The sequence below is a fragment of the Buteo buteo genome, chromosome 15, assembly GCF_964188355.1.
Source record: "Buteo buteo chromosome 15, bButBut1.hap1.1, whole genome shotgun sequence".
In the NCBI taxonomy this organism is placed as follows: Eukaryota; Metazoa; Chordata; class Aves; order Accipitriformes; family Accipitridae; genus Buteo; species Buteo buteo.
This window is the reverse complement of record NC_134185.1, coordinates 20,417,385-20,440,366: the sequence shown is the minus strand read 5'-3', so window position 1 is coordinate 20,440,366 and position 22,982 is coordinate 20,417,385. Positions and strand designations below refer to the sequence as shown.

Below are 22,982 nucleotides of genomic sequence, written 5' to 3'. Positions count from 1 at the left end.
GGCCGCCGGCCGGCCGCCCCCTCGCACCAGGGGACGACGGGGAGGCGGCTGCGGGACCGACCCGTCCCCACCGCCATCTCGGTGCCCGGGGCAGCCGCGGCGGGGGAGGCCCCGTCACAGCCCGCCCTAAGGCCCCGCCTCCGCCTCCTTCCCGCCCAGACACCTCAAACCCGCCACGCCCCCTCCCCCGCCGGCCCTTCTCCGCCTCGCTTCCGGCTTCCGGCGCCGACTGGGGGCGGAAGACGGAGGGAGGGACGGACTCCGCAGCCTGCCAGCCAGGAGCCGGGCGGAAGCGGCGCGGCGGAGAGCGCGTGCGCCCGGGGGCGGGGAAGGTGGGGGGCGGGGCCGCGGCGGGGGCGGGGCCGCGGCTCAGTTCCTGCCTGGCGCGCCGCACGCCGCGCGCGCGCGCGGGCAGGCAGGCGGCGGGGGTCGCGACTGAGGTAACGGCTGTGTCCTCTACCCACACCCGACCCCGCACACCCCCCATACCCCCGGCCCGGCGGGGCTGCCGGGCCCGGCCCACCCCCCCCGCGGGACGCCCGGTCACCCCCGGTGGGCTGGGGCTGGGGCGGGGCCGCCGCGGCCCGCCCCCCCCTCCCCTCCCCTCCCCTCCCCCGGCCTTGCCGTTGCCCGGGGAGAGCACGCCGGGGGCTGCCGCCGTAGCGCTCCTCGGTTCGGCCCCGTGAGGCGGGAGCGCCGCCGCGCCGTGCGCTGCTGATTCACCTCGGGCGGCCGCCGGGGAGGGACGGACGGACGGACGGACGGACAGACAGACAAACAAACAGGCGCCGCGGGGCCTGGCCGGGCCGCTGCTGCGGGCGCGGAGGGCGGCCGCCGGGCCGAGCCTGCTGGCGGGGCGGCTCCGGGGGCCGGCGCGGCGGTGGGCGATGCTGGGGCCCGTCTTGGGGCCTCGGTGACCCCCCCGCCCCGGGCCGGCCCGCGGCCCCGCCGGCGAGAGCCCTGCTGGGTTCGTTGTCCCCGCCGTTGCCTGTCTGCGGCCCCCGGCCCTGCTGGCTGTCCGCGGGTCCGGGGCCGCTCGCCCGCCGTTAAAGCCGGGACCTCGGCGGGGGGGGGGGGGGCGGAGCTGCGGCGTGACTGCAAGGCGGTAACGGGAAAGGCCCCTTCGCCTTTGGGGTTGGGGCGTGCGGCAGGCTTCGAAAATACACGTTTACTCGTCATCCACCGTGTGTTTGTAGTTGGGAAAGTGTTAACTCGGAGGCTCTGACTCGTCCCGTCCTTTGTACAAACCGGTGCCTTTAACGTCTCGGTGACGGCGTTGCTCGTGCTTGCGGGAGAACCTTGAACAAGGTGTATTTATTTGCAGTCCTACTGACTCGTTTCCTTTTGGGGGAATGGGGTTGCAGTTCTAGCTGAAGAAACAAACTGTTCTACATGTGCTTCACTATCCATTGGAAGAATGACAGATGACAAAGATGTACTTCGAGATGTGTGGTTTGGACGAATACCAACCTGTTTCACTCTGTATCAGGATGAGATAACTGAAAGGGAAGCTGAACCTTACTATGTGAGTATAACGAAGGTAGTCACAGATGGTCCAATGCCATGGTTATGTTTGTTTCCTTCATTTTCATCATGTGTGCTACTATGTGTTGTGGAAAAAAAACCCAACACCAAACCACAAGCTTTTTTTTCTTCTTATTCCTGGTACCTTCTGAAAGTAAACCATATGACCATGCTGCATGATCCGTCTCTCTTCACAGCAGGTTCAAAACTTCAAGCTCGTTTTAGCAGTGAGGGAAACTTATCGCAGATAATTAAGATCTTAAAAAAATTATGAAAAGTCAGCAAGTAATTAGGTAAAAGAACTAACCTCTTTATGACTTTGTATCTTCTTAGATAGTGACCAGAAGGAAAGGAGAGAACTTTTATGTCACCTTACTATAGAAATAACTTCAGTCAGGGCTTTCTGTAGTCTTAAACACTAAGATCGGTCACCTGTGTAACACAAACTCATAACAAACACTGGCTTCAGTATTTCTGCTAATGGATGACTTCTGCTCATTTTCTTTTCTTTAAATGCTAGCAGCCATGAGAGATCTAGCTCAGATGTAGGAAAAGCAGCTATGATGTCTTAATGGTACAGTGCCTGAACTGGATTGCTAGCTGATGATAAAAATGAGGGTGGTGGATGCATTTGAGTTGTAAATGGAGGTGCCTTCTATAGTCATGTGGTATTTATTTATGGTGTACTCAGCAGTTTTCATTCTTTCAGCACCTAATAGACATTTGATTGATAGAGAATGCTAGCTGATTCAGTGAAACGTAAATTTGAAACGTAACAAGTATGTGGGAGGAAAATCTTGTACTATGAATTTTTACGTGATTCTGAAATCCTAAAGTCTTGTCATATCCCAGTCTACTCTTTTTGAAAATATTACTGGATAGTAATATTTTTTTCTGTGTTTAATAGCATCTTTGTGTCATCAGTTTCTGATTTACATGTGTGTTCAGTGGGGTTTTGAAACCTAGTAAAGCATTAATGCTTTTCGTTCAGTAATCATAGTGCTCATCTTTTATGTTTTAGTTTCACCACTGGTAAAACAAGCAATTTTACTTCATGTCATTGACCTATTGCCAAATGCATCTGAGCTATCGAGAATTCTCAGACTTTATATATATATATTGTATAAGAGCTACATGAAAGGTATGAGTTTAAGTATGGAGATATGCGGTCTTGATCTGTTTAACATCGGCATGGAAACCCTGAAACCATGGTACCTTAACGGTGTGGCCAACTTTATAAGCCAAGGAGATGGTTTTAAACTGGTAGGGTTTCTTTTATTTACTCTGCTTAAAGTGTGCACAAAAATTCTCAAGGCTTAATTCTCTATTTCTGATTATATCACTGATTATTCACAGATCACAATTCTAAAATTTTAGCTTCTTCCTTTTTCAGGTCATGTTGGAACTGATATTATAGCTTTGCTTCTTGAAGGGACCAAGGATTTATAACAGTAAAAGGTAGAATAGCAATCAAGGTTTTAAATTATGGTTTAGTTCTCAGGGCTTCAGAGTGCATCTATGTTAATGTTTTTGTCCAGATCTGGAGTGCATTTTTGAAGTAAGTCTTCATCCTTTCTACTTATTGTGCCCAGGTTTGCATCACACAGCAGTCTTATAGCCCACAAGCTGAATCATTTTCACGTGAAGCTGAAGCAGAAGATGTGCGTCAGCTGCTAATGGGCATTTAGTGTATGGGATCAAACTGGAGCTAAATTGAAGTAAAAACCTTCAAAACCCCTAAAACTGAAGTAAAGAAGTGTATGTAGCGAACGTTCTCAGCCCTTGATGCCAGCTGTTCAGCTTTGTGTCTCCTTTTATTATGCGTGTTAATATAGGTAATAACCTCTCTATTCCAGACTGCCTTCCATAAATGGGAAGGCTGCATGGGAAGGAAATACTGGCATTGTTATGTTAAGAGGGGAAAAAAAAAACTTCTGCTCTGAGGAACTTGCTTTATGAAGGTGGAGGAAGACATAGAACTGGAGGGTGAGGGGTTAGAAAAACAACCCAGAACCTGTGTGATGGATTTCAGTTTGTTGTGAGTGGTGTGACAGGAGACCCTTGTCTGCTAGATGTATTAGCACAGCACAGGAGCGATGCATGCATGTATTGCATTATGGCACTGTGTGGATGTAGCAGAGCTAATTTAAAATGAGCTTGTCTATCTTTTGGAAAGAGTAGTGACATCAAGACTAAGCAGCTCAGGTAGAACACTGTCCTATTTCTTCCTGTAGTCAAGCCAGGTAGGTTTCTGCAGTTACACTGGAAATGGATGCATCAAGTTTCTTTGGAGTGTTTCCTAGAAATGCCTGTGTTTGGAGCAAAAGTGTAATTGGGAGCAGCTAGGTTGAACTACCTTTGTTGCTGAACTGTCTGATTTTTCCCTAGTCCTAAAATTGTTAAGATTTTTATTTTAAAATCTTCCACTGTCTGCCTCTTGGTGCAAACAACAGTTAGAAATAAAATGTGTACAGGAAGTAGAGTAAATCTCATTGGCTGAGATTTGTCAGGTGTAAAGAACAAAATTACAGCAGAAGTGGTCTTAGAATGATACTCTGCCCAAGGGACTAGCCTTTACTGGGCCACTCTTTAAGCTTCCCCAGTGTCAAAAGGGTTGTTTTATTAAGATGTCTGTAAGAGTGAGCAGCGTAAAGCCATTCCTTGTTAGGATGCTTTGTTTCTTCATCCTGGATACATTGGTGATCAGACCAGTCCAGTTCCTGTTAAATCTAGAATTTTTCTGTTTTATCATCTGTTCTACATGTAAAATGGTGTTTTGCTCTGCAACAAGACCTGTGGAGATAGCTGGAGAGGTACTCTTCTTACACAAAGATATATTGCAAGCATTTACTTAGGCATTAGGAGTTCCTTGCATTTCATTTAACCTCTACAGAAAGCATTCCTGTTTATTGGGATTAAATACTGTAGCAATATACAGTATGCGAAAGGAAGGTGGTGTGGTTTGTGCAGTTTTGGGGATGGCATGTTCTAGCCTACTAGGATTTATTTTGCCTGGTAGTGTATTTGCCGATTCACTTTTGTTTTCTTGATTTAATGAGGAGAACTCCTAATCTTATTTGTTTGCCCCCCCCCCCCCCCAGCAGTTTTGTATAGCTATTCTGGTATAAGCTGAGCATATATGAATTTGTGTGCATATTTTTCACAATTTCTTTCAAAGCTAGGGCTAGAAATTGTACCAAAAGCAGTTGATTATTGTTATGTCTGTTAATAACTAGTACCTGTTTATTTTAAAAGGATTAAACAATTACATTGGGTATGGCCATTGACTTAAGAATTCATATGTGAATATGAATTTTAGATTTTTTCATAATCTGAAATGTTATTTTTTAAATTGTTAGTACTGAGCAATTTGTTTATCTTGTCTTCATTACTGTTGCAATGGTCAGACTGACCATTGCAACAGGTTGTGAACATCTACTTGGCTTTATACCATGTACTCTGACTACTTTAAGGGAGTTTATGCCAGCTTTTTGTTTTTATACCAAGTGGGAGAAAACTTACACAGCTGGTTTCTGGAGGGAAAGACATCCAGCCTCACTTAACATTTCAGGAATCCTTACTCAGTCTTGACACTTACAAGCAATTTGCCCACTGACTGCTTTAGACTTCTCTTGAATCTTCTTACAAGTCTGTCCTGTCTAGGGGACAAGACAGATGTGCTCCCTCTGAGCCACAAAGCTCAACTGAAAGTGCAGTTTTTCATTCAGGTTTCTTTGTTACGCAGCATAGTGAGCGGCAAGCATTATACTTGTCTGCCATTGATCAGCAGGCAGCATTGCAGAGTCAGTTGCCAGACAACTTGAATCAAAACTGGGATTCTCTTCTGTTTAATTCTTTGTGTTATATCATGCACTTTCCTATTACTTATTTTCTCTCATACACTATTTAAATTGATAACTATTGAGTCTATGGTAAATATGCACTCAGTCTATTAATTAAAAAGTTTGATACTATCTTGTGTGCATGTTTGCCCATGCAGTACTGTAGGTCGTTTAATTTATGATGGGCATTCTGTCTTTTAGTGTATTATGTAGTAGTGATTTATCAGTCCTGCATTCGGGTTGCAGTTGTTGCTTTACTTGCACTGTTGGCTGTGTTGGATTTTCATAGCATTGTTCTAACCTTTAGCACAAAGTCTGCTGATAGGTTATCTGATAGGTTATTTGTAAAAAAAAAAAAAAAAAAAAAAAAAAAAACCAACCCAAAAACAACCCACCCCACCCCCCAACCCAAAAAAACCCAAACAAAACCCCTGCAGTTGAACAAATCTGACCTAGTGGAATGAGTTGAACTTGGATTAGGATGTCTTCTCATATGATCATGTGGGTTTTTTCCTTAATTAGGTATTACAGCCCTAAACCAAGAATTATTATTCTTATCACTGAATCATTCCAAACATCTAGAAGTATTCCTGTAGGATAACCAAAGGCTGAAAGGGTATAGCCTCATTGGCCTGCATGGACTGGTTTAGGAGTCAGTAGCAAAAGTTTTTGCAGGAGAAGTGTCGTTCTGGTGAACATGGCTGTACCTACAAGGAAGGCTCCTTGCCACATTGTTAGAGTGTTGGAGAAGCTTGTGAGTGCCCAATAGTCTAGAAGGTGAACCGCTGTGTAGAATTTTGGTTTTCATACAGAGGCCTCTATAAAACAGAGAGATTGACTAAAGCCCAGCATATAGTTAAATACATTAAGGATTTTTTTTCTAAATATTTTTTAGTACTTTTCCTCTGGAAATACTCAATAATTGCATTTAAAAATTACAGGATTTTTGGAGTAAATACGTTTTGTCAACTGGTATCTTTCACTGAGTGTAGACAGCTGGTGGACAATGGATATTAAAAGGGTAACAAAATGAAAATGTCTTTAAACTATGCTTTTAAAGGTCTCACTTAACAGAATTAGTATACTTGTAAATCTCTAGGATAGTTAAAGCTAGAAAAGTGATAGAATTGGATCCTTTCATGTCTCTCATGGAGGGGGAAGACCGAAAAAAGAGTACAGTAGGTGCTGCAAATGCTCAGCATCTCTGAAAAACAGGCAGTCCCTGTTAACCTGATAAACAGTTGGGTTTTGTACTCCAAAGAGGCTCATTGGGAGTGCTGGCCACATTCTGTTAAATTCAGTTAAATGCTGTTTGGTTATTGTCTGTGATCTCTAATTGTGTTGGAATAGAAACTGCGTTGTTCTTCCACACTACAAACTGAAGTAAAATATTTCACAGAGGTAGTTAGTTATGCAGTTTAAAGGGTTATGTCAAACACTGTTGCAATCAATAATGCTTTAATTTATTTGTCAATTCCTGCATGGCTGTGCCACATGCAGCATGCTGAATATTGGCTTTTGTAGCAGTCCAAATGGGTCTCATCAGGATATACCAGCATTAATTTAACTGTAAATATCACACAGAAATAATATGCAATTATTACCAACAATATTTGGGTTTGATTGGAATAGCCTGGACTATACTGTCTCAAGAACAATCACGGTACATATGTGGAATTATGTTAATAAAGGATAAGATTATATTCTCATTCAAGTCATTGAGGTACAAAACAATTCTTACTTGAGTGTGTATATTACTTGAATTTATTGAGATTGTTCACCTTTTAAAACTGAAGGCTATGTTTAATTACCTTGCTGAATTAGACTTCTATGAAAGAAGGTAGAAACAATATGATGATGGTAATAAGAGCAACAGATGGAAAAAGAAAGCCATATGGTACCAAATCAATTCTCTTTCATAAGAACTTACTCTTGATTTACTCTCCATACTTCTTTGTGAATCTGATCTTTATAAATAAATTCTAGTATCATGGCCAAAATATTATCTAATTTATGTATCAAAGTGTGGTCTAATTGTTGGAGAGATTCTGGAAGAATGTTGCAGCAGAGATCAAGTTTTCTGTCAGGCATAATATATCCCTACATAGTTTGTGGTGGCTGTACCATTAACATTCACTTAAGGCCTAGCATTATCTATATACTATAAAGAAAATATTTTAAGAAACAACACTGGTTATGAGGAACACTGGAAAACAAATGTTTCTCTAAGTATGCAAAATATAATTTATTTCTATTTATTCCTTAGACCCATCTATTTTATTAATAATTAGGAAGTGAAAATAACTTTACAGGAAGAATATGATTCATTTAAAATGTCTACTCCAAAGCTAAATGTTATTTTACAGGGAGGTTAATCTTTTCTCATTGGGATACTGAAAGGCATTATTCGTTAAAGCTTATGGACTGATTCATCTTAAGTAAATGTACTATACAGTCATCAGTCAGTACACTGATGCAGTCTACTTAACCATTCTTACTAGGCACAAGACTTTAAAAAAAGGGGGGAGGTGAGTTGCAAGTAAAAATAACACAGTATTCTGTTTTGGATAGTGCATAACATTACACTTGAGGAAAAAAAGATAGTATACTAGAAAGCTAGAAGAAGGTGTCTTGTTTCAACTGATAAAATGTTGACAGTTTTCTTCCTGATTTTAGTAGCTGGGCAAAGGTTAAATAGTCAAGGCTACTATGATTCTTCCACTAACATGTTGAATTGGCAAACCCAGTGCAAAGAAAATGGAAATTGCCAGCTATTGGAAATACAAAACACACTTGGAAACCAAACCCTTAAGCAGCTAGTTTTAATTCTTCTTAATTTTGTAAGAATTTCCATTTTTAAATAATAGGTGATACACAGTTGCTCATTATATTTAATAAGTTAAAAAATTTTCCTAGCTGTTCATATGAAGAAGGTTAGAAGCTTCATTCTTTGGCAGAAATCAAATTCCACCACATTGAAAGAATAAAGAACGTAATTTTTTACTTCTTTTGTGTTGGTCTATCTGATGCTGCTATTCTGCATCTTTTGAGTACATAATTTTATAGCCTTTCATTGACCATTAATAAGGAAACTGTCTAAAAGACATCTTACCTTAAAGTGGGAGGGGGGGAGAATGCTGACTGAATTTTGGTTATGAAAATGCATGCTTGTTACAGATTTTTATTAATTTAGCAAATTTTCTGTTTACTTAAAGTTTCTATGATTTTTTTTGTTTCAGTTGCTTTTGCCAAGGATAAGCTACTTGACACTGGTAACAGACAAAGTAAAGAAACACTTCCAGAAAGTTATGAGACAAGAGGAAGTTAGTGAAATATGGTTTGAATATGAAGGTACACCACTGAAATGGTGAGTTTAACTTTGTACCTTTACTCAATGTATCATTTAAAGAGTTACCAAGTTCAGCACAGTGTCAGTACTTTTCCTAAACTAATCACTCTATTGGCTTTCAAAGATGGCAGAAGTGGAGGGGGGTAAGAAAAGCATGTTGTTTGGGAAAAACAGAAGAAGGTTTAATGTTGAACATGTTTTTGATTATTCTGCTCATACTTACTATATGTATAAGGCAGAGGTGGTGCTGCACCTATTGTTTTTGTTCTAGTTGTTACTATAATATGAAATGCCTGTGGTTTTGGCTTTACCATTTCTTGCAGTAGAATCGCCAAATAAATCTTTGTTTAGCTTATTGTACCTTCTTAAAAGATGCCTAATAATGCAGATAGGAAGTATTATTTCTGGAGTCTGAATGCAAATAGGATATATGCTTAAAGATAATAAAACATGCGCGTAACCTTCACTTTCACTGGTGTGATATGTGCTTGCATCTAATGCTTCACAAGCTCTTGTTGAATTCAGTTCAACTTTATTGAACTAATTGCCGTTGATTCTATTTTCGTTCTGTCATATGGTCTATTAAAGGTATCTTGTTTTTTTTTCTTCCTGAGAGATTGGGGAATCAGACTGACATTGTTTCATTCACTTAGTTTTCATAAATACTGTTCATCAGATTTTGTTTCTTTCTATTTCTACCATAAAGAGTTTTAAAGAAAATGTTTTGAGAGCTGCAATGTTTGCTAGCTCTGTATAGATAGCATCAGCTCTCCAGAAAGTATTTAGTATTTTGAATGCTGAAGATATTTTTATATCTCTTTTTATTTCCTGTATCATAATAGGAAAGAAAACTGCCAGAGACTGTTTTAGCTTCTTGAGCCTGGATTGCCTTGTGATTAGCAAGCATCGCATCATGGAGTCCCTTTAGACTTTGTGATGCAGTAGATCTCTTCTAGTCTTTTGTTTCTTTGAGACCAACCGAGTGTAAACCTTGAAAATATGTAAATAGGAAAGCATAAAACCTAGCTTTTTTCACTTTTTCATAACTGACTGGCAAAACCAGCTTTAGACATCTATTTAAATTATCTGGAATTTAACAATGATTGGTTTCTTGGTGTGCCATATTGACTTTGAGTCATGGATACTGTCTAAATAAACAGCAAGGTACCAAGTTTATCCCAGTGTGTTTATAATCTTGGGTAGATAATGGGAGGACGCTTTATAAGTTTTCACTGAAGTTTTAACAAGAAAGGGAAGAGGCTTTTTACTTCAAACAAAAATAGGTCTTTTTTTTCTGTTAAGTTTTCAAACGCCATGATGTTTAAACTATAATTAAAAAAAAAAGTATATGTATAGAGTAAAAATACAAATTATAATTCTAAAATTAAGTGAAGTTAGTAAACTCATTGAACATTGAAATGAAAATGAATAGTGTAATTATGATCTGCTAATTAAGGCTCTGATCCTTCAGAAAATCTAAGCATATTCTGCCAGAACAGCTCCACTGATTTCAGTGGAATTGCTTTTCTAAGGAAAATGTTATCTGCAAACCATTATTTTAGGAGAATGGTAATCCCCTAAATAGCTGAAGCTTGTTCCAGGGAAGACCCAAATACCAGAACTGAGAATTAGATTGAGCTAGTAGTTTGTAGAGAAGGAATAGTGAGTATTAATGCCTAACCTTTTCAAGTATAACTTTTGCATTCAGAATCAAGTAGAACTTGCTGATAATATTGCTTATTCTCATTATTTACTTTGTGCTGTGAGGTCATATGGCTTACAGTCTGTGCGGTTTTATACCTGGTTGGCATGTAGCATATCTCTCTTCAGCTGCAGCTCTTCTGTTTTCCAGTGAGATTTTGGAGGAAGTCTGAAATGTAGTTTCAACTTCATGGTCTGCAGCTCCTGAGGAGGATGAAGCTCTCCAGGTCTGGAGTTAACAGGGGCCTGGGGCCCGCCACGGAGGTTGTTGGGGCAGGGGAAGATGGTCTCCTTGCCTGCAGGAGGTGTGTGCTGGGGGAGGGTCTGTGTCACCAAGCTGAGGAGCTGCAGGAAGAGGTCATCAGACTGCAGCATCGGAGACCACAAAAGGATATGGATCAAGTCTTCTCAGAGACCCTGCACCTACTGGAACCTAAACTTACAGCTACATTGAAGGAGATGGCAGGCAGAGTCTGTGATTATTGGTTTGGAAAAGATATGGAAGGGCTGGAAGCTCGTGACTTCTGGCAACAGGAGGAAGGCTCCTTCTCCGCCTGCATTTCTGTAACTACAGGATAGGTTCAGTGCTCTGGCTGCAGGTGAGGGACTGAAAGCTCTGTCCAGTGATGCATCTGAGGTGGCTGAGCCTGAACTGTGCAGGGGCACCAGGAAGAAGTGGTGAGTGAAGTCTGTATTCTGATGACTCTCCTTTATCAATCTCTCCAGGATCTTGAACTCTGCCATTTCATGGTCACTACAGTCAAAGCTGCCACTGATTATCACATCCAGAACTACTTTATCTTGTTAGTAAGTAACAGGTTCAGCTGCTGGTCAGCTCTGGTCCATCTAATGCCTGTATCAAGAAATCTTGACTGCTTGTGTCCTACCATGTTGCTTTTCCAGCAGATGTCAGAGATTAACAAGAACCAGGGTCTGTGATGCAGAAACTTCTTGAGTTGTTCGAAGAAGACTCTTACCTACTTCCTCGCCTGTATCGCATGATCTGTAACAAACTCACCGTGATGTTGCCCTTACTAGTCTCTCCTCTGATCCTGAACCACAAGATCTCAACCAACCTGTTGTCTGTCCCATTAAGTTTCATACATCTAAGCTGCTCCCTCACATGGAAAACAACACTCTTCCTCATCTCCCCTGCCTGTCTTTCCTGAGGAGCTTGTGTGCATCCATCCACAACAGCATTCCAGTTGTGCAAACTGTCTCACCATATCTCAGCTAGCCCAGCACTGTCACAGTTACGTCACTGCATGTGAAAGCTCTAGTTTCTCCTGCTTGTTTCCCAAGCTGTGTGCATTTATGTACATACACTTGTAGTACACTATCTTCTACCCTCTTTTATCATTTTGAGATCTCCCTTGTATTTGTCACCTTTCACCACTTGCTTTCCACCCATGTCCATTAATTTCTACTTGTCTGTGGGTTGCTATTCACACCGCTGTTGTTTATGGTCTAAAGCTGTCCTCACCAGGCTGGCCAACTGGAAGGCGAAGATAGTTCTGTCCCACTTAGGTGGATTCCATCTCTTCCTAGCAGTCCTTTATCCCCAAAGAGAGTCCTGTGGCTGTAAAAGCCAATTCTTTGATGTTACACCAGCTGCACAGCCAGTTATTGACCAGCATTCATGCCTCTCTGAGCCTTTCTCCTTCAATGGCGAAATTGTGGAGATGCCACCTTGCCCCTGGAGCTGTATAGTTGCTCTTGGTACGCTCAAGGGCTCTCTCGCAGCGCTTACAATTTGTGTCCATGTGGTTGAACAGCAAGGGCTAATAATCCAAGCACAGGACAAACCTTGCCAGTCTGTCTGCAGTTGCTTAACAAGCAGCAAACCTCCGCAGGTAGCAAGTGAGATTGGCAGATGAGGGAGGGCTCTATCCCCTGTAGGAGGGAGTCTCCTACCGCTATGATTGCTTCCTCTTGGTGTGGATGTGCTGTTCAGGCTGCTCTGATGCTTCCTCAGAACTTCTAGCCCCTTGTCTGCCATTGAGGCACTGACTGCAGGTGGAGAAGGAGCCTGCCCTCTCTTGTCAGAGGTTGCAAGACTCCGGTCTTCCCCATCTTGCGAGTCTCCATTCACCACTCCAATGACTGTGGACCGTCTTTCTGTGCAGCTGGGAGTTCAGGCTCTCATCTCTGCAAGGTCTCAGTGAAGATGCCATCAATGTCTTTTTATCTTCCCTGACGCTGTGCAGCCCATTGACCTCCTGCAGCTCCTTAACTTAACTTGGTGATATAGCTCCTCCACTAACACATACCTTCTCCAGGGAAGGACACTTCTTCTGTTTGCCCCAGTCCTCGGGAGAGGTCCCAAGCTCTCCTGGCAGCTTGAGACCTGGAGACCTGCATCCTCTCTCAGAAGCTCTGCCTGAGTGAAGGCCTCTGATGTGCCAGGGATGGTTTCTTCAGCAGATGCTAGGGGATGACACCCTATAGCTTGTTACCATCCTCTTTCAGCCCTTGCACATGGCCTTCAGCAGAGTTTCTGTCTCCTTTCTGTGGATTGTGCCCTGGTACTTGCATAGGTGTCTCTCTAGTGCCAACTGGATGGATACTTGACCCTTCCTAATCAGGAATCAGTGGAAGTCAAAAGGTCAAAGCACCACTTGATCAGGCATAGCTGACATATTATTTGAAAATGCTAGCGTTTGCTTAAAAGATCTAAGAAAAATTTATTTCTTACTGAATACTAAAGGAAAAGGTGAGAGTATTTTCCAATGCAGCCAAAATTTACCTCAGTAAGATATTTGTTCCTAGAAATACCTAGTCATCAGATTTTGGCCACTTGATACACTTAGTACCCCAGACAGTTCTGGAGCATAGGATTTTTTTGTCCTGGATTTATCAGTTCATGTGACAAGTCTTACTGAATTACCACAGTAAATTATCCTGGTCTGAAAACAACCTACCAACTCATGCTGTCACTTTCTGTCCTGAGTTCAGAAAGAAATTGTTAGAGAAGTAATAATTAATTTTCGTTACTGTCCCACCTGTCACTTTCAAAAGGATTTTAAGTATTTAACGTGGTGTTTTTCAGGACTTCTCTCACACTCTGAAACCACCTTCTGTATAATAATAAAAGCAGTAATAAACTGGCAATGGCTGGAAGTCAAGGTGCTGTTACACTTCTATAGATTGAAGACTTTCCAGAACCAATCATTACTCTAGCAACTTGTAAAAAACCGTTTATGGTCTCTTAGACATTTTCCCTTTGATATTTTTCCCATTATTTCCTTTGAAAAAGTTCTGCACAGTCTGCTTGTCCTTGGCTTCCACTCCAGTTAAGACCAGTTTGATTGTAACAATCCCATAATATTTTTTCAAAATGATACCTTTCTGGGCTGGATGTTTCCCTTAGCTGTTGTTCTCTTTGTTTTCTCTTTTGCCGGGGGAGGGGAATCTTTAAAGGCTGTCTTGGGTTTTTGAATTCTTTTTATTTTTAATTCTCCTGTTACTGTAGGTTCTAGAGAGCAGTTGTGTATTTCTTTAATTGCAATGCCTATTTTTCAAATAGAATTTCAGAAACAGCATTGCAGCAGTACCACTGGAAGCAAGATCTTTAATGAGGGAATACTGGCTCATAGCACAAGGTGGCTCATAACACTTAAGAGTGGAGTGAGTGAATGCTGGGTTGTTGGGTTTTTTTATTCGATGTGCAGATTGGCAGCTCCTCTTTTCTTTTCAACTTCTCTCTTTGTGCCTCCCTTAATTCTCTATCCTGGTTAAGAAACCAGGTTTTATTACGAGTGAAATATAAAGAATAGCTTTAGTATTGTTGTATGGAGTTCTATTGTTTCCAGACTCTTAAAAAATGCTACCTATATCTCAAAAATAAGTGAAACACGGGATTATGTACAGGCATTACTTAAGGCTTCTATTGGCTTCAGATTAAATGCCAGTGTGTGAGAACTGGAATTTGAAGCAGGACATGTCTTCTATCTCAGGATTGCTTTACTCTTGTTGTAAACTTTCCTCTTAATGGAAGGCTGTACTTCTGAATAGAAAACAATTTGTCTTGTGGTCTGTTGTCTTCATTAATCTCGTGTTCTGCTATGAAACAAAATGAATTCAGGGCTGGCCTCTTTCAAAATAAAAAACGTAACTCTGCAAAGCACAAGGATTCTACTGAAGAAGGCTTGAGTACATAAACTTCATTTTCTAATCTAAACTGGGTAGAAAATAGAGGGGGAGGCCAAGAACTGATGCTTTTTTTTTTTTTTTTTTGGTAGCTGTATCTTTTGTTATATAAACTGAAAGTAACTGAAAGTCGTTCATGTTCATCTAATTATCAAAGGAAATCTGATTTTTATTACTAGCTCATCTGGTAAACCACTCTTGCACGGAACTCTTGCTCAATCCCTGTTGAAGTACTCGAGACACGATTGACAGTTAGTAGTAAAAAGTCTTACTGGTAAAAACTTGAGCATTAGCAGTGAATCAGGATAAATCTGGATATGCATTATCTATATTCTTTATTCCCTTTGTCAGGAAAACACAGTTCTAGATCCTTTCTTGATATTTTCCCCTATTCTTTAAGAAGTTACAAATGCAGTAGGTGAGTTCGAGAATTGCAGTACTGCTTTGTTTTGTTTTTTATTTTGCTGTTGTGGTGACTTTGTCTTAGCTTTGGGGTTAGCTTACCCATAGAGGGTGCTAAAGCACTGTTGTGTGAGAGTTTAGCAGGTCAGGAAATTGGCTTGGCACAGGTGTTTTTAGAGCAATGCTCTTGGTTATGGCTCTCCAGAAACTCTTTCAAAACTTACCTGTGTGCTTTGCTCTGTGTCCTGTGATCAGTCCCGTTTAATTCAGTGAAGCTACTGAGTTTACAGTTAAGTGTGTGTTTATCTCTTTGTAGGGTGAAAACCTGGGAAGGCTCTTTTAGCTAAGATTTTTGAAAGATAAGAGAATGGAGCTTGGTATGCTGAATGCAAAAAAAAAAAAATTATCAAAAATCTTGCCAGTGTCTGCTTATGAGAAAGTTGCAGAAAGACTTTTTTAGAGTGCCTGTGGAAGTTTGTGTATGTGATACATATTCCTTATATTGCTGGAGGCTGTATTTTGTAATGAATTTAAAGGAGACAAAGCTATAAGACAGAAGTGAATATTTGGAGGAAGCAGCTTCTTTGTGTAACTCCTTTAATCCAGAATACTACTAAAATACAAAACTCCAATTAATCTTTTTCCTCCCCTTATATTCTTCTTAATTTGATAGTAAAGGTACAGAGTTCATTTTAATCTATCCTCTTTCAGGCCTTTTACAGATATGTAATTTTTTCACTTTACTGCTTATTCTCCACAGTGACATCAGGCAGGTGAGAGAGGGAAGAGATGTTAAGGGTCAATGTGGTATAAACCTGTGGCATTTAAATATCTGAAAGCATCTATACTTTTCTGTTGGACCAGCTATTCCTACCATTATCAAGCTCTTTAACTAAAAATACTGATTTGAAGGATTCCACAGAGCAGTAGTAGGCTACTGTTGCTGTTACAAAACTAGCAGTGTTTTGTGGGCACACCTTAGACACCACTGGTTTAGATATTAAACATGTGAATTCCAGACTTGATTCTGCCAGAAACTGTCAGTCATTTATACCTGCCTATATAACTTTCTGAATAAGCAATAATGAATGTTCATTGTGGGAGTCAAACAGCTAATTTTTTTCATGTATATGCAGGTACGTTAACTGTTATATGTAGAATTAAATGCACAGCTTTTATGTTCATTTAGTATCCCTTCATTTTTAGGCATTACCCAATTGGTTTGCTGTTTGATCTCCATGCATCAAATACAGCCCTTCCTTGGAGCATCACAGTACATTTCAAGGTAAAATTGAAGTACACCTTTAGTTAAGAAGTGAGCATGGGATTACATGAAATTTGGAAGCTAGGAAAAAGTTTCAGAATTGTTTTATAAATAAGCGAATTGTATGACTTGAAGGGGAAAATGTTCATTCTTCAGGAATCATCTAGAGTTTTCTGTAAAGCTACAGCTGTTTTCTATGAGATTATATATGCTTTCAAGTGACTTTCCTTTGAAAATGATTCTATTATACCCTGAAAATCCCAAATTGTTTTTCAAGATAAGTTATGAGACTACCTCAGTGCAATTGAGTGGATATAAGGGAACTTTGTATGATGTTTTTAATTCAGTCAGCTTGAGTTGACTGAAGATTGAGAAGTGCTCATCCTTCTAGGCACATGAGCATGGATATGAGATACTGTAGAAATCCTGGAAGGCAGGGAATGCTGTTACACTTTGTGGGTCCCCTTTAGAGAACTGAGTGAAATGAGTTTGGTCTTGTGACAGCTTAGTCACAGGAGAGACATTATTTTGATTACACATTGTAAAACCATTAGGTATGACTTCATAGCACTACTGATCTTTGCTCAGAAGAGTACTTTGGTACAGGATTCTTTCATACTCTGAAATGCATTGAGACGATAATCCCAGGAATGTTTTCAAGTCAAAATCATGACTAGAAATCATGGTATTTAACTTTGAAACTTTAATTTCTCCATTGTAAAAGAAACAATGCAATAAGAAAACTGATCCAAAGGAAAACGCTAGGTTAATGAGCTTGACGTTACTGTGTGAGATTTGAGATGAAGTGAAAAGGTTACTGGGAAGCAGTTGTGTTGAACACTTTCATTCAAACAATTCTTGTCCTGAAGGAGTTTTAGAAAAGGTTTTGCTGCCAGTAGTTGTCTGATTCTCTTTGGAAGTGTGCACTGAAATCATACATTCTTATGATATGTATTTCCACATGTTGGAACTTTTAAAATGACTGAATTAATATGAAGTCGGGGATGTTTTTGAAAGCATTGTAATTGCTACACTTCTCTCTGATCTGTGTCAGAGAAAGCTGGGATGAAGAAACTTCCAGAGTGTTCTGAAGAAACTGTAGGGTGTCTAGTTTCATAAATCATGATTTAATTGTTACGCATTCTGAGAGCTCTGGGAGATTAACAGTGGCAGTGTGTGAATGTTGCCATCCCAAAGTAGAGCCATCTTGAGAAATCAGTTGCAGCATCCCAGTGCTGATGTTCAATTTCATGTAGTAATGTAAACTGACTTCAATGTCCTTATATTGCTGCTTGCCAAAAGATCAGCTAATTTAAGTTTGTCTCAAAGGTGTACATTAAAGATCAGCAGAAATAGTTTACTGCTAAGGCAGTATTATTGTAAAAGCTGATGTAATTTAGTTTTTAAAAATATAATGCCTTGGATAAGCACCTGTTTAATCTCTCTTCGTGTTTTTGATGTAATCTGAAAGTTTATTTAAATAAACCCCTCTTTAAAGTCAAAATGTAACTGAAATATATCAAAGTATGTCAAGATATTGAAGACATTTTCATGTGTTACAGTTTATTACAGCTAAATAGTTTAGGTGTGGGATTTATGCCTGGATTATTTTTTTCAAAGAGCCATAGTTTTTAATTGGTTTAATTGAACAGTATTAGATTTTTCTGGGGTTTAGCTTTTGCTGTCATGGCTTTCTCCTTTCTTTTACCAAAGTATGCAGTCCACAACAGATACCTTAAAAAACACTTTTTACAGATGTTCTCAACTTTTTTTTCCACCCGTCCATTTTCTTTTTTCATGTTTTTAACTTTAAACAAAGTTTATTTCTGTTCAGCAGAAGTTTGAAAGTTGACAGTTACTTGTAACTGTCCTCCTGTGTTATGTATGCAGACGACATAATAAACACAGTTTGCATTGAAGAAATGGTTTATTCATTTGTACTTCTGGTATGCAATAAAATAACATGCATCTATATGTCTAGTAAAGTTGAAATACGGTTGCCTTAAATAGTTGTAGAAGGATGAGCTTGAACTGAGTACTAAGGTCTGAGAATCATGAGAAGCTGTAGTCTGGGAAGTTGCTTTTGTTAGCCAGGTGTGGCTTTACAGGGAGCAGGGAAACTGTCCCTTCCTGTTAAGCTCATCTCATGCTACTCTGCAGCATGCTTAGCACTATGCATGTTCTCAGCGTGGTAACCAGCTCTCCAGATTTCGGGCAGTAGGTAGGAGGTGGTGAACTGCTCTGGAAATGGTAGCACTATTGGAAGAAAGGAAATTGGGTGTGCCAGGGGAAAGGCTAATGTTCTCCCTGTGCTGAAGCCTGTATCTGCTGGTGTCTTGCCTCTCCACCCATGACCTGATGTAGAGGAGGAAAGACTGCATCTGTTTTTTTTTTATAACAGCTATCTTTTTGGTTTTCTTAGCTAAAAATTGGGTCAGGTGGAGTGAAAAGGAAGTACTTTTCCATGTAGCATATGGATAAATTGTGGAATTGTTAGGAGACATAGTGGAAGCCAGAAGTATAAATCAGGGTTTTTTAAAAATTAATCTTTTTTGAAAAAAACCCACTGTTGGTAACTAAACACAAACATATGGATGCTCCCCCTGCCACTGGATATGCTTCGTATGTTTTTTTTAATGCTTTATTATTGGGTATTCTATGATTATGTGGTGTAATTTTCTGTAAATGTAGCCTAATGCAACTAGACTGTCACAGCATAAACAGATGTTTTATGAACTAGAACTGATAGATAAATATGGGTGTAATGGAGTTATGAAACCAGACTGTTGAAATTACCTGCAATGGTTTTGGAACAGTTTTATGTGAGAGGTCATTTAGTGTTCCTGTCTGTACAGATGATACCTACTTTTTTATGACCAAGTTTATGCTGCAACTGTCTATTGGTATGTGAAACAAAACCAGTACTGCTTGAGCTTTCTAAGAAAATCAGAGTCAACCCTTGATAACTTCTTTCAAAGATACAGAGCATGGAGGGAGTAAGACATCACCAGTAAGAGTACTTGAATTCAAGCTGCTTATGGGTTCTGTTAAAACCTTCTGTAAATCTCATAGTTGTGTAGCCAGGTGTGACTACCAGCTTGTTTACAATTCTCTCTTTCTTCAGGGAACTGAATAAAGTTATTTACATTTGATTACTATTTCCTCAAGTAGAAAGAAGGAAAGTAGAGTTTTAAAAAAAAATACAAGCATACATCTTCTATATTTAAGTATAAAACTTATTATTCTGTGCCCTAGTTTATAAATGGGGATGCCGTATTTTCTGTTGGTAGTCTCATATAGGTGAAACTCTTTCATATGCTTTTTGTAGATGCGGCAGTGTTGTTTTCCAAGTTATCACTTTCATGGTTTAGGTTTCTTCAGCTTCTAGTCACAGTACTGCACAGAAATGTGTCAGTGTTTTTCTTCTAAAAAAAATAGTAGACAGCACCGAGAATGTAGGAGTGTTTTCTGGTCTTCCACAGTGTTATCACTTAGAAGCTGGGAAAACTAATCATGCCACACCTTTGTAGTTAAGTACTGTGGCTAGATTCTTTTCGCTAGTGTAGCTAGCTTTGACCATTTTTAAGTATCTCCTTGCTATTCTGCAGACCACACTGTGCATGTTCTCTGGAACACTTCCCCGGGGAGTTACATACCCTGTAATTCAAAACTCATTGGAAGGAAGTCAGCAGGGAGATGCCTACCTGTAGAAAGACAAGAATGTCCAAAAAAAAGACCCCACAGTTCTATATTTACATGTATGTGTAACAAAATGTTAGATGTATGTGTAACAAAACAGTTGTTGTAGCAAAACTGTTGTTTTCATAAACTTAGCTAAACTTCAGTGTTTAACTGTGAAAGTCAGTTTCTAGGTTTCTACATTACTTGACATTAGGTACGTTCCACTGTCTCATCTTTTTTTTTTGAGGGATGCCAGTGTCTCACTTTGAATTCTTGCATGTAAAGAACTTTTTTGATCTTGAAGTATGCTATTTCTGACTGTTCTTTTCTTCTGGATTGGTTACCAGACTTTACTTTTTTTATTTGAGCAAGTAAGTTAAACTTCTAAAAGTATTTTACAGGCCTATACAGATGTCAGCTGGCAAGTAACAGTCACAGTAATGTTTTCCATTCATCTTGGGGCCAACTATGCTGACACTCAGCTTTGTAGGAGAGAAAAGGAGTGAGGTCTGCCCTAGAAGAACTCTCCTTTCTGTTCTGTCCTCTTTAATGTCTTTATACTTGGCCATCCTCATAGGAGAAACAAGCTTTATCTCTGTCCTTAGATTTCTAGTCAGCTCCATATACATCAGTCCTAAGTAACAACAGCACTCCCTTTGTGTGTTCAATACCAAACCATGTATACTTCAGTGAAAAAGATATTAGCAGTCTTCTCTTCCCTTCATACTCCTGTTTTTGGAAGATACTCATCGTTTTGATCCACAGTTTCCAGAGTCTGGGTTTGCTGTCATAAGGAGGAGTCACTATATGAAATTCTGTTATTTAATTTCCAACCCTTTTCAATAACCTAATGAGGAGGGAACTACCATTCTTGTCCTCAGAATTCCTTTCAGGTAAGGAAATCCCCAGCTCCCTTTCATACTGCCAGCTGTTGGTGGTTCTTGGATATTTTGAGTTCCTATAGTTTGAGGCAGTCTTCACTATTTTTCCTGCTTTTATGTGGAGGAGGGAAGATATGGGGTTTTCCAGCATTATATTGCTCCTACTGTGACATGTTAACTATGTTGTAAAAGCCTTTGAAAAATATCCCATTATATGTACTTGTATTTCTAAAATGGTTTTCACAGTCCCTCACAAAAGCCTTTTTTAAATAGCCAATTTGTAATGAGTTAAGAGGAAAGGTCCTCTTATGGAATAATAGATGAGAATTGAAGTATAAAAATAAGTGGCAAGCCCTTGTTATGAAGGGGAGTACTAATGATGCCACTTTAGTTTGGCTCTGGGGGTTTGCACTGTTCAGCATAGTCAAGCAACTGTGAAAAGAAGATGAATAAGGAGGGGATAAAACATGCTGGGTTTTTAAAACTTTGAAAACTGAAGACTATGAATTTGTGATAATGCTTGTGTTATTGTAAAATGGCAAGTGATACTAAGTGTTGATAAAAGAAAAATCAGAGAAGGAACAACCCTAACTGTATACCTATACAGTGCTGAACTTCTAAATAGTTAATTTCCAAAGAAATATTTTTTTGTACCTGAACAGGATTTGCTACTATAATTCCTTAATAAATTAATTGGGAAAGGTACTTGTCACCTACTGAGGGGATCAAAGTTACCTGAGGAGTGGTAACTGTGCATCTGCAATGCTGAATGCAGTGTGCCAACTCTAACCAAATAAAAGGGGTATAGAATCATGTCACACAAGCTGTCAATAAGCACATGTATTAGGTAAAGTTGGAGCTGACAAGGATTTCCAATATCTCTAAGGAAAAATGTTTGTAAGTGGCATGCATGCTATAGTTCATATATGTGGATGGTGATACTTAGAGGAAACGTTTTTCAAACGCCTGCATAGAAACGGGTGCTAAACTGCCACTGAGAGTCAATAGGAATTGCGTGCTTGTCACTTCTCCCCCTTTTCTCCTGTTCATTGCCAGAGAATTGAACATCTGCTTGAAAACATGTTAAAACTCTTCATTTCCTGAATTTTGGATGCAAGGGCCTAAATACATCCACTGATGCATTTAAATGTATTTATCAAGTTGACGTTAGATGATTTAGAGTAATTTCTGGTTTTACAGAAAATTATTCAACTTTTATTTTTCATGAAACATTTTTCACTGCAAAACCTTTTTGTCAGCAGAGTAGAAGATTCCAGGGTGCTGCTTTGTATAAATATAAACCTGATTAAAATTACCATTTATTCTTCATCTTCTAAGGTATGTGATACATTTATTTCTCTTGAGCTATCTTTTCTCTTTGCAGAATTTTCCAGAAAAGGATCTTCTACACTGCCATTCTAAGGATGTGATTGAAGCTCATTTTATGGCTTCTATAAAAGAAGCAGATGCTTTAAAGCACAAAAGTCAAGTCATCAATGAGATGCAAAAAAAGGATCATAAGCAACTATGGATGGGATTACAGAATGGTAAATACAATGCATCAAGTATTAATTATATTTACATCTAGCATGCTAACATATAATTTCAAATTTTAGTCATGGTACAGGATATGAGATGTCATTGTTCTGCTGAATTTTAGTCTATTGTCTTGGAAAAGATGGATTAAAAAAAAATTTTTTTTTTAAAGTCACCATTTATATGCTAATCTAAATGTGGCTTGAGTTATTCAAGGAACTAAATTGGGTCATGACTCTGTTTTAACAACCAAAACTAGCAAAAACCCAAAATAAATAGATAAATATTGTTTAGTGTACTCTTGTGCAACTGATGTTCTTTATTTGGGGGGCACCTGGGGTGTAAGTGTTGTTCAGTATTAACTATCTCGAACCGTAAAGTAAAAAAGGTTGTCTCTAGTTAATGCTTAAGGATTGTCACTGATAAACAATATAGGTAAACTTTCAAAACTTGCCCAGTAGATTAATAACTTTACTTTCCTCTCTAGCAATTTTTCTTTTTTTTTTTATTGCTGATACTACCATGGCTTTCACAAAGATTTCTGCATAGATATGTATTGACTTGAAAAAGTCAGTAAAATAATTCAGAACAGGATGTTCGAAAATAATTAGTGTTCTTACTTTGCACAGATGGCATGAGTCTATATTGCAGTG

General features: G+C 39.7%; 1 protein-coding gene across 2 annotated transcripts in view; it reads left to right on the top strand.

Annotated features, from left to right (window-relative positions):
* The first annotated feature begins 358 nt into the window (after nucleotides 1–358).
* ATG5 (autophagy related 5) overlaps nucleotides 359–22,982 on the top strand; it is an 84,365-nt gene continuing 61,741 nt past the window's right edge. The window contains exons 1-5 of one of the 2 annotated variants that reach the window (XM_075046701.1): nucleotides 359–440; nucleotides 1,365–1,525; nucleotides 8,606–8,733; nucleotides 16,174–16,252; nucleotides 22,178–22,340. In XM_075046701.1, coding sequence (XP_074902802.1) covers nucleotides 1,418–1,525; nucleotides 8,606–8,733; nucleotides 16,174–16,252; nucleotides 22,178–22,340 — 478 coding nt within the window. In that variant the 5' untranslated portion in view covers nucleotides 359–440; nucleotides 1,365–1,417. The remainder of the gene's footprint in view (nucleotides 441–1,364; nucleotides 1,526–8,605; nucleotides 8,734–16,173; nucleotides 16,253–22,177; nucleotides 22,341–22,982) is intronic. The other variant, XM_075046702.1, reaches the window with a different exon arrangement.